Source organism: Mytilus edulis, chromosome 14 (assembly GCF_963676685.1).
Source record: "Mytilus edulis chromosome 14, xbMytEdul2.2, whole genome shotgun sequence".
NCBI classification, from domain to species: domain Eukaryota; kingdom Metazoa; phylum Mollusca; class Bivalvia; order Mytilida; family Mytilidae; genus Mytilus; species Mytilus edulis.
In genome coordinates, this window is record NC_092357.1 from 43,099,741 (window position 1) to 43,112,204 (window position 12,464).

Below are 12,464 nucleotides of genomic sequence, written 5' to 3' on the forward strand. Positions count from 1 at the left end.
CACACATAATAATAGGTCGGCTTTTCCTGATTTTTATTCAAAACTTTACAATTATCGATAATTAGGTCATATGGCAAAAAATGGTTGTAACATAAGTTTCAATCTGTTCATATCTACTTAAACACTCACTTGATAAAATAAAATACTCTTTTTGTGATTTTAACCCTCTCCCTATACCATTAGTCAATGTAAAATAAACACACACACAGTAAAACTCTGTTTAAAATGATTCCGCGTCCCTTGGCAGAATAAAAAATAAAACAAAGATAATAACAATGATACATAAATTAACAAAAGAACTACTACCAGTAACTGACATGCCAGTTCCAGACCTCATATAAACTAATTGAAGAATTATGTCTTCATCATATACATATCAAGCAAAATCCTTCCCTTTAGAGGTTTAGAATCATACCATCATAAATTATATGAGAATAGCATAACCCGTATCATGCCAACAATTGGTATTTTTATTTTCGATGCAAAGACCTTATGATTGAATCTATATTAATACCATGCATTATTAAAACTACAAAACTGTAAGGGGTCATGATATACATTTTATAAAGCTAATTGAATGATGCTACCTGAAATCCGGTACCCTTTTGATGAAACGGTGATTGTGAAAGGTGAGTCTTATTCGTCAAATCACTATTAAAGATTTATTTCAGAACTATATGTTTTGGTTATAAAGGGTATAGCAAAATATGAATATAAAAAATGAGATCATCTTTGATCATTTGCATTAAATAACAACAATTAATTCGCTAACAGTTTTGTAAACTCTGCAATAATTCAAGGATTGTCATGATTAAGTTTTAGATAATGTTCTGTAAGTATACAAAATTCTTTTCTTGACACTGTTTGAAAAGCTTAAAATTGCAAATTAAAAAATATTTTTTTGTAAACTACTGTAAACCAACATATTATCGCGGGCGATTTATTTTCCTGACTTTCTCGAGTAAAATAATATCTCGAATACAAATCGTCGCGAATATGTAAAACTGATGATTTCTTACTTAACTACATAAAGTACATTTGAGAATCGCAAAATTGAATTGCTGCAAAATGGGCTAAACTCGAAAAAAAGTACCCGCGAAAAGAAGTTGGTTTACAGTATCTAAACGTTTCTATAGAGAATAACTCAACATGTTATTACAGAACATAAAGTTTGGCATTTTAATTTACTGATTTGCTTTAAAATAAGACAAGTACTCAAATAAGTTCAAATGAAGTGGATATAAGTAATTATTAGCAAAGGTTTTGTATAATTGGCTCATTCTGGAATAATCACCATATTGTGTTACCAAATTATTTACCATCAAAAGTATTTTTGTGATTTTTTTTTTCAATACGGTGTTGGAATGACTAAAGTAAATTCTATGAATATTGCAAATAAGAAAAATACGTTTGATTGATACGACCACGGATGGTCGGAAAATATAAACGGTCGATTTAAATGATTCTACATGTATGGTATTTTGAAGCAAACTTGTTTACCCTTATGTGTTTAAACATACATTTATAGATTACAAAAGTAGACAAATATAAACAAATAGTAATAAGGTATTTGATATAGGAAATGTTTGTCTTATGAGATTATTTACAAGTTATACGACTGGTTTCATATCAACATAAAAATGTATAATTTGCCCCTCATTCTGGAATAATTAACACTTTGTAATGCCTAATTATCTAGCATCAACTATGGACACTTTACCGGTTTTATTACAGACAAGAAGTAAGTTATCATGTTTGGCAAAATGAATTCCTCTTGGAAGAGTCAATCCACTTGACCTATTCAGAATTTCTCTGTATTTTTTCCCGCCACTTAAGACTAGTAAGACAGCATGCGCACTCAAACAAGAAACAAAGGCATTTCCATTTCCATCACTCGTGACACCTAGCAAACATAAATGTTTGTCATCAGAAAACTGCCATTGAATTTTTCCATTCAAATCACAACAGTATAAAATAGATTCGGCCGTGTAAAATAACTTTCCATTGTTGACTGTGATATAACGCACACTATCGGAAAAAACTGGTACGACGTTGCTTTTCTGAAATTCGTTTTGACTATCGCGATCTATAACTTGGACATCAACTTTATTACCATTTTTGAAAGCAGCATACAGCTTGTTATCATAAAATGAGACACCATAGCAATAACCGCTTGTTTGTATTGTCCTGGATACTTCCTTAGTTGTCAAACTTATAATTTTAATGTCCCAGTCCCAGTCCGAAGATACTGCTACGGTTTCGTTGTCTATCTCTGTCACATATCGTGGTTTTTCGGACAGAGGTATATAATCGGTAGCGTCAATGGTTGTATCATATATAAGTAATCCTTTACTATCCGTGAACACCATTTTCGTGCTGAGAATGGTGCAATCTGAAAGGTCCAAATATCCGTCATCTTGAGATTTCAAATCGAATTTTCTGTTGTGACTTACGGACAGAAACAAGTTATATCCCTCAGCTCTTTGTGCATATTTGACAAGTTCTTCCTGCGATGGTGGATTTTCTAAAATAAAGATATTAATAAAAACATGATAAAATCAAATCTTTTAAAAGAGGGGCGACAGATACCAGATTGACAATCAAACTCATAAATCGAAAATAAACTGACAACGCCATGGCTAAAAATAAAAAAGACAAACAGACAAACAATAGAACACATGACACAACATAGAAAACTAAAGAATAAGCAACATGAACCCCACCAAAAACTGGGGGTGATCTCACGTGCTCCGGAACGGTACGCAGATCCTACTCCACATGTTGCAACCGTCGTGTTGTTGCTCATTTTAACATACAAAATCGAACTTAATAAATTATCCACAGGAGCATTCCGGTATATCTCAATACAGTGTTTATAAAATATTTTGAAATAGAATGTCATTTTTGTTATTTGCATACTATGTGTGCTGTTACTTTGACGTAATAACATATGGGATGTTTATATATTAGAAGCAACGATCCTGAAGGTACCGTGAACGAATCATTTAAGATAAGTTGATATAGAGAATTGGAAGGTTACTTTAAAGATAATTTCAAAATCAATTCCGGAATAATTTTTTTCTGCAAAAGTATGTTATAAAAACTAACAGTACCGGTAGGACAGAGACACAGTTCAAAACTATCATGACTTTCATTGTTGACAGTCTATATTTTTGAAGGTACGTGTAAGTTGTACGACAGGAGACATTTTTTTCGATTCGAGTCTGGCGCAAATATAAAGTTTCAGTTTTGGTATCTATGATGAGTTTATTTACCACCACCGGGTCGATGCCACTGCTGGTGGGTTTTTTTATTCCCTCCCTGAGTGTTTCACCAGCCCAGCAGTCAGCACTTCTGTGTTGACATGGATCATTATTGATATGGCCATTATTATGAATTAACTGTTTGCAAATCTTTTTGAATTTTTGAAATACTAAGGCTTTTCTACCTTAGGACTAGATTACCGTAGCTGTATTTGGCAATTTTATTTAGGAATTTATGGTCTTCAATGCTCTACGACTTCGTACTTTATTTGGCCTTCAACATTATTTCATTTGAGCGTCACTGATGAGTCTTTAGTAGACGAAACGCGCGTCTGGCGCAAATATAAAATTTCAATCCCGGTATTACCAACGTTATTTCAAATGATCGGGCGGAGCTTATGTTTTAAAGGACAGTCTATTTGAAGATGTGTGATGTTATATTATTTAAATTGTTATTACAAAACAATTACAACTATGAAGGAAGGAAATGTAACCGGTATATAAACTAAGATCGTTAGCTAATACCATAAACATACAAATAATCGAACAAACAAACAATCAAACAAACGGACGATAAGACAAATAAATCCGAACACACTAACAAAAATCAAAACACAATACTTAAAACTAAGGTTTAGAAACCCTTACCGAAAAATTAGGAAAAATTTAACAGTGCTCATGAAAGGATCAATAGTTCCTTCTCTTATATTACCACTCATGGGCGCTCAGGAACTAAAAACAAATATGTTATACCTCGGTTCTGAAGTTATAGGTCGTAAAAAAATATGTAGTATAAAATACATGTACCTAGAGTTATTCTATCGGCAAAACCAATAATGACGGTGTCAATTGTTGAATTTGGAAATTGATTCTCCTCTTCAGGTATCAAAACTTTGACTAATAATTTGAGCATTTTCTCCATAAAATGGTCTTTAGATTGGAGTGTTTGAGCCTTGACTTTCATGATCAATACTATACGATTCGGTTGAATATCTTCAATTTCAGTCTGAAACAAGTTTTCACTGGAATTCACTCTTAAAAACTTTTCAGCAACTTCATTTCCCTTAATCTCTCCTGTTACAATTAAATTCATCATTTCCACTTTTGACCCTGAAAAGGGTAAATAAAATAATGTATTTATTTCATGAGACAATAACATTTCAATCACTAATGGTTGCAATTGTGGCATGTTATCTATGTCTTGTCTGAATTGATATTTCTCGCATAACAATACACGGAATATGATACAAAAATAGATTCGAAAACTGCCTTAATTTAAATGCTTTAATCGGCGTCATGAGACAATAGTAAGCAATTTCCATTGCTTTTTCGTTTGGTCATTGATGTTTTCTTATGTTACGACGATGTACATTTCATTCATGGTATCAACCATAAATGAATCCTTCAATATACAAAACACTCACACTTTTTCTAATTCGATTTTTTTTTGTCATTTTTAAATTCATTCTGAAGCTTAAGCAAAGTTTTTAAATGTATGATGTTAAAGTTTGATGGCGGAGCAGGACACACAATGTCATACTACTTTGTGCCACATAATAGTTCAACGAATCGCGGATTTTTTCATTTAACACGGAGAAACTGGTTTAACACTTCATGAATATTTGATATTGTTTGGAACAACTATCGTAATGCAATTTGAATAAGGCTTGTTAATAATTATAATGAAAATAAACAATTGAAACGGTGGATTGATCATAGTCTTGTGATTATTTTTTAATTTTTTAAAAGAAAGTATGAGGAATAAATTAAGAAAAAGAACTGTCTAACTTGCCTTCTTTTATGATACGATCTATACAATTTCTACCAGATCTTCCGATGTAAAGATTAATAGAGGTTTCATTGCTTCTGCATGTTCTGTCCACTGAAAGTATAATATGGATTTCCACAAAATGGAGTACTTTGTATTCATGTATATTCGACGAGTCTAATTTTAGAAGATTTAGGAATATAATGATATTTGTGAATATTTTCTCTGTTCATTTGATAAAAACTCTTATTAAAGTATATAAAAAACATGTACTTCATTTAGCATTCGCGGTTTTAATTTGCACTTAACGTAAAACTATAACTTCATGAACATGTGTGCCGAACAAATAATAATGAATACACGGTAGATTAAAGTGACAGAACAGCATGAATGTTGCACAGCACAGACCTATGCCAGCAATGGCCATTAAAGAAAAAAATCAGAGTATCAAAATAAGAAATTTAATTGGCGATACTCTGTTTGTAAATATTTTTACATTGTTTCAAGCAGAAAATCAGCATCTTATCAATATTCAATTGTAATTGCCTGAATACTTTACATCAAAATACTTGTTAGGTTAAGCTATGCCGGTGAAGTGACCAATCAAACACCACTGTCTCAGGTTATTTGGGATCCCGCTAAAATGCTTAGTCCCGCCACAATTGTATGTTTGTAACTTTCCCCAGTCAGGAAGCTGTTATTCAGTGATTGTCGTTTGTTGGTGTGTTCCATATTTGTTTCTCGTTAATTTTTGTACATAAATGAGGCCGTTAGTTTTATCGTTTGAATTGCTTTACATTTGTAATTTCTGTGCCTTTTATAGCTGACTATGCGGTTTGGGCTTCGCTCATACGGTAAACTATAGTTGTTAATTTCTGTGTCATTTGGGCTCTTGTGGGGAGTTGCCACATAGGCAATAATACCACGTCTTCCTTTTTTATAAATATGAAATACAGATAGAAGCACCAAAAATTTTAAGGATAATCATGATATAGTATCAAATTCCATTAATGAATTCAATATTTGTATTACCTTACCTTGCATGTTTTCAATTTGACGAGCTTTTTCAATACAGGTTTTTATGTAGCTTTCATCGAACTTGTTTCTTTCTATATTTGAAATCTTACACAGATATGTTTCGTCTGCTTGTTTATGCAAAAAAATATCGATTCGCTTCGCCACATCTTTGAATTCTTTGAACCAAGCGGCGAATTCTTCTCCCAATATTTCAACACGAGGTCTTGAATAGAGCAATTTGCTTCTCAAATAGATTATTTGCAAATCATCACCTACTGATAAATCGGAGTTTTCCGGAAATGTTTGCCACCCACAACGAGGTTTCGGAAGGTATTGCCATACTATTTTGTAAATAAAATCAACGTCGCATTCATTGTACCCATTAGACACAAGGCTTTCAACCACGTTATTTTCTCTTTCTGTAAATGTGTTCCGAATAGAACTGTTTTGTAACAAATGAAACAGCTCAGTTGGATTAATGATGTCGTGTACGAGATCTCGCGTGATTTTTGGAAAGATATCCATAACAACCACCGACTCTTTGGCATATCTTTCATCATTCGTTTGATCTGATATTATCAAATTATTCTGTAATTGAGTGGCGAGAATATCTGGTTCTGACTCTTCATGACGGAAAAAACAGTTGTCATAATATTTACAGGTGCCTGGTCCCCTGTGATTAAAGTGAACATTTGCTATGTATTTCTATGCATTTGAACATCCCTAACTTTTAAATGTTTGATTAAAGCGTTCTTGGGAATGCAAACGCAATGTAGTGTTTCGCTCATTTGCAAATAAATACATGTAACAAATTATTACGAAACAGCTAATAATTAGTCCTTTGGCAATACATGTATTCCGGTTTATCAATGTTAAACATATCCCAAATGAAGCGATCCGAAACTTTTGCATACCTTCCGTTTTTTAATAAAATTCTTATTATTTACCTAAAATTAATCAAATTATTGTCACAACATGCAGTGCATTTCCCTTTTTTTTCATTTATTAATTTAAACCTTACATATTATTTTTGGCGTCATTCAAATCGAATGTTTACCTTTTGTAATATATGTAGTTATCCGACAATATCATCAAATACTCCTGCTATGTTTTGGAAGAGTATTAATCAATCATAGCCGTTTGAATAACACAACAGGTGACACATATACCACATATAGAGCATATCTGCTGACCCTTCAGATTTTGGTTTGGTTCGTGATGTTAGTCTTTAGTTTTCTATGCTTTGTTTTGAATACAGTTGTATGTTTGTCTGTCTCCTTCGTTTAGCCCTGGCATTGTCAGTTTATTTTCGTAGAGCCTTCTACCTACATTCCAAATGTTTACTTACCTATAATTTCTACATTTAGATCTTTGCGAAGAATCAATTTTTTGGTGAACGAATTTACATCGATCCCCATTTTTACATCCATTCCTTGTGTTGAAGTACACGCATATTGTTTGGCTCATTCTACACTACAGGGAGATAACTCTGTAAAAATCAGATACACGTTTTAATCAAGTTGCATTGTTAATGGAAATATAAAGCTATTTCTACATCCATTCCTTGTGTTGAAGTACACGCATATTGGTTGGCTCATTCTATACTAAATGTGGTTTCTCACACTACAGGGAGATAACTCTGCAAAAATCTGCTAAACGTTTTCATCACATTGTCTTGTTAATGAAATATTAAGCTTCTCAATGATCAAAATTCGTGTTTATCAAATTGCTATATATCCAATGAAAATTTTCCGAGTAGTGTTTGGTTCAAGTTTTTGAAATTTATATATTTTTGTCAAAGTGTCAAAGTAAATAATTTGTAAAACTTTTATGCAAATTAAACGAGCCAAAATAATTTTAGTGAAGGTATTTGGTACCACCTTAAGTTGTCTAAGAAAAAATAAATGTGAACTTAAAGCAACTGTGCGCTCATAATAAGTTTTGTTTTTACGTTGATTTAAATTTTATTCATTTTGTTATTTAGATACGAACAAGTAAGATTGTATGTGTGCATGAATTTTGTCAATTATTTTAGGTACCGGCTGACGTTTTGCTTAGTATTTTTATAATAAATAAGTCTAGATTAATCATATATATAATTTGCATAGACATTTCAACTTAAAAGTTGTGGTATGTATGCTCTGCCAAAAAGTAATGTTTTTCAGGTTAGACGAAATATATAATACCACATATGATTGAAGGAGATAGCTTTCCTTACGTATTTTTAGAAATTATTAGAGAGCGTGGTAAAAATTAGTTTTTTTCATTATCTCATCCTGGTCCAGTATCATCTCAACCTGTGAAATCATAAGAGAACAAAAAAAATATTTATAAGATTCAATACGTTACATGCAATGTGTTATATACCTTAGACTTTCATGTTTATCCACTATAACTAGTACGTGCATTAAGTCACACGATATAGAACCTGGATTTATCAAGTTATGCAATTTGTTGATTGTCCTTGATTGTTTCGATCAGATAACATATGAGTGAAATCATTTGTGTAAAAATAAATTGTCAACGAGATAAAAATAAAATAAAACAGTAGTCAAGATATAGATATCAGTGGTCCATCAATAAAACAACTGGAATCATACATTGAACACTGCCCTAAGAAATCTTATGGTGAACACTAAAATAAAATTGAGAATGGAAATGGGGAATGAATCAAAGAGACAACAACCCGACTGCCTAGTTGAAGTTCATTTCAAATTGATAAAAAATTAAAAGAAAAAAAATAGAAAAGATGATTAACGTGATGCAAAATCATAATTTTAGAAAAAGATAGCTTATGTTGTACAGAAATAGAAATGCAGTCTCCTTTATACAATTGAGAAAAAAGATAAATTTGTCAATTATGTTATGTCCGTTCTGTCTATTCAGCCTCAAACATTTCTATGTACTACACGTACCTGACAGTCAAATAATTAGGTGCGAGCTTTCCTGGTGAGGGTAAATCCAAAAAACGGTCAATCCCCTGGAGGCACTATATTTATAAATTGTTATTTTATCGTGGGGGTCGATACTACTCCTATTGTTAGTCCCAGTAGTCAGTCAGTCGACTGAGTGGACGTATCACATACAATTCTGAATTTCTTTGTTGGTAAATAAATTATTACGAAACATATATGTCAGCTCCTACAGAAAATTAGACCTTTGAAGAAATTAGCAAATCGTTTACGTCTTTTGCAGTTATCAATCAATTATCTGTTCTATGCATTTACACTTTCCTGAGTTATAGTCTTAATGTTTGAGCTTTACTAGTTAAGGCACATCCATAAATTTAAAGTGATTCATACGCACAGAACCTATATAAAATATGTCTATTTTTTTTTCTGTCAATACTTCAAATGAATAATATTATACATTTTGAAGGAGGAAGTTGACTTCCCTGATGTGTCATCCTTGAGGATTTAATCTTTTACGATTGTAAAATAACCAAGTAGCGTTTTATAAACACTCATTTATACAGGGTATTTATTACAAGTAGTGTTCGTAAACAATGACGTTTGCTTTTTTCTAAATGAATTAGGTTGTTTTGTATGATAATAAAGACAAATGGCAATCGTCAGTTGCACAATATTTCATCTTTCACATTTTTAACATAAGTTGAACAGCAATGATTACATCGATATTAAAGAAGTTAAACAATCTTGAACTGAAATTTCTTCTATGAACATACTACAACATAAAAATTATTAAAAATCATAATACACTTATCATACTTATGGTAAAATAAAATATCGCAATGAACATATACGTATTTTTCTCCTGTTGATGGATGTGAAATATGTTTTGTGAATTTTTCGAAAAACTAAGGATTTTCTCATCCCAGGCATAGACTACCTTAGCCGTATTTGGCACAACTTTTTGAAATTTTGGATCCTCAATGCTCTTCAACTTTGTACTTGTTTGGCTTTATAAATATTTTGATATGAGCGTCACTGATGAGTCTTATGCAGACGAAACGCGCGTCTGGCGTACTAAATTATAATCCTGGTACCTTTGATAACTATTTACACCTCTGAGTCGATGCCACTGCTGGTGGACGTTTCGTCCCCGATGGTATCACCAGCCCAGTAGTCAACACTTCGGTGCTGACATGAATATCAACAATGTGGTCATTTTTATAAATTTCCTGTTTACAAAACTTTGATTTTTTCGAAAAACTAAGGATTTTCTCATCCCAGGCATAGATTACCTTAGCCGTATTTGGCACAACTTTTTGAAATTTTGGATCCTCAATGCTCTTCAACTTTGTACTTGTTTGGCTTTATAAATATTTTGATATGAGCGTCACTGATGAGTCTTATGCAGACGAAACGCGCGTCTGGCGTACTAAATTATAATCCTGGTACCTTTGATAACTATTTCCCATACCAATATCTTAACTCATAGGTATATAAACTATTTGGACCAAGCATTATTAACTTCCATCTTCTTGAAATCAAATTTGGACCTCCAAAAGCTAAAACAGAGTAATTATAGTATCACTATTTCAATGTAAAAGATAAATTATGTTCGTTTACTCTGATGATTTTGTTATGTGAAACTAAAAACATCTATTGTTAAGCATTGATATTCTAAGTCAGTGGAGCATTATTTTTAGTTAATAAACATTTTAAGCTTATCATATTGATAGGTTATTGAACTCCTATTTGAGATATTTGACTCTCTCTAAAAAAAAACGGCTGCAAAAGGCTAACTTTGACATTTACCTTATATTGAGCTTTGGCATTATTTTGGTCTCAAATCGTTCGCCAAAAAATTCGAATCTGCCTTTATGTTGATAATAGCATTTCATAAGCTATCGGAGTGTAATATGAAAAGGAAAGTGTGTGATATAGGGCAAACTAACAAATATTTCTAAACCTGAACTGACTACATTATGATTTAAACCAACTTAAAAAAAAAAACAAATGCTCAAATGACATGATGTAAATATGTAAAGTTACAATGATATACTACACTTCATCTGTTATGACCAATAATTCACAACCACATACATATACTTATAAATAAACCTATGATAAAAAACAATACAGAACAAATACAGTAACGTACTATACGACATAATGTAGAATTGAATTCCTGTTAAACAATTGATTTGGTTATTTTAAAAGATGTGAAAAATATAACTTGTGCACACAAAACATGTTTTACATGGGCAGTGTTTGGTATAAATTGTCTTTTGTCATTTTCACAAACCGCCATGAAATTTGTAATATCATCTTATTAGTTTGTATGAATTTAGATCTCTTGCTTTGTTATTTATCCCATTGTAAGAAATTACTCATGCTTTTAATCATTAGGAATGTATCTAGGTCCCTTAACCTGTGTTGTGAAAATAATCAAGTGGCACAAAACAACTTACCATATAAACAATAAAAAAATTAGATTTTTTTATGCTTGTCTCCATTTCGTAAGGATGCTATTAATTCAAAAGAACACGTTCAAGTAATTAAGCAAACTAAAAGCTTTCTTTTCAGTATGGCTTTAGAAGAAGCATTTGTGTGTATTTCCTATAGGGTCTTATGTTAAACGCAGTCTTCTGCTGACGGCCATCTTGGATGAAAGTTCGCCTACGAAGTTACAACACTTGGTCAGCATCTCATTGGGAACAGTCATACCATGTTTAGTTTCATTTTATTCAGTAGTTCTCCAGAAGAAGTTCAAAATGTTAAAGGTTAACGACGACGATGACGGACGACTGAGGACAAGTAAGAATAAAGCCTACTTGACCTTTTAGGTCACATGAGATAACCAATATGTGTGGAGTGTTTATTTGTGATACTCGCTTAGCAGACGTATGTACCATGGTTTAGTAGGCCAGTTCGTAGTTTGTTAATAAAATAAACCTTCTTCGTTCCGTGGGTGACAAAACGACACCTAATAACTCTCTATGAATCATTCCAAAATCTGATGAAAGATTGAAAACCTGAAAGTTTTTAAAGTATACATGGATATTTTGTCTCAAAATAACATAACATAGGTCTTACCTTGGTAAACTGTAATCGTAGAATTAATTTAAATCCTTCATGTGTGTTTTAATTGCATATAATTTTACTGTTTTATATGAGGTGTTTACTTCCCGTTACAATACCGTTTCCGTCCTCGTATGACTCAACAATGTATGTAGCTAAATTGTATACACCTACTTAAGGTTTAATAAAATAAACAAAAAATTTACACTCGAACATATTTTTTTTAAATGTTTTCAAAATACTAAGATCTTTTTCTATATCGACGCAGTAAGTGTATTTTGTGTTTTTTTATGTTGTCAAGACATGTTTTCATCAGTTATTTTTTTTTTGTATTCAATAACTTAACACTTATTCATATTACTTTTAGTTCCTTGTTTGTCCTAGTTGTTGTGACCAAAACCCATATATCTGTGTGGTGTGTCTGTGGGA

General features: G+C 32.0%; 1 protein-coding gene across 4 annotated transcripts; it reads right to left on the minus strand.

The window, feature by feature from the left end:
* Window positions 1–204: 204 nt before the first annotated feature.
* On the minus strand, window positions 205–12,188 carry LOC139502587 (uncharacterized). Of its 4 annotated transcripts, XM_071292106.1 has the most exons (7): window positions 12,051–12,156; window positions 8,267–8,345; window positions 7,397–7,537; window positions 6,069–6,721; window positions 5,056–5,145; window positions 4,071–4,373; window positions 1,496–2,524 (listed from the first exon to the last, which is right to left on the minus strand). In XM_071292106.1, exons 3-7 carry the CDS (start codon window positions 7,513–7,515, stop codon window positions 1,692–1,694), a joined length of 1,998 nt encoding a protein of 665 aa, XP_071148207.1. In that variant the 5' UTR covers window positions 7,516–7,537; window positions 8,267–8,345; window positions 12,051–12,156; the 3' UTR covers window positions 1,496–1,691. The 4 variants fall into 4 exon arrangements, with proteins under 4 accessions (XP_071148206.1, XP_071148209.1, XP_071148207.1 ...); XM_071292105.1 differs by lacking the exon at window positions 8,267–8,345 and having other exon boundaries at window positions 205–2,524; window positions 12,051–12,188; XM_071292108.1 differs by lacking the exons at window positions 8,267–8,345; window positions 12,051–12,156 and adding an exon at window positions 8,964–9,828 and having other exon boundaries at window positions 205–2,524.
* Window positions 12,189–12,464: the final 276 nt, after the last annotated feature.

Bases quoted from the DNA above. Each gene is read 5' to 3' on its own strand.
- LOC139502587 (XM_071292105.1), bottom strand. From the start codon at position 7,515: ATGAGCCAAACAATATGCGTGTACTTCAACACAAGGAATGGATGTAAA. The intron at 6,722-7,396 runs GTAAGTAAACAT...CTTTAATCACAG, and splicing joins TCTAAATGTAGAAATTATAG to GGGACCAGGCACCTGTAAAT. The intron at 5,146-6,068 runs GTAAGGTAATAC...TTATACTTTCAG, and splicing joins TCAAATTGAAAACATGCAAG to TGGACAGAACATGCAGAAGC.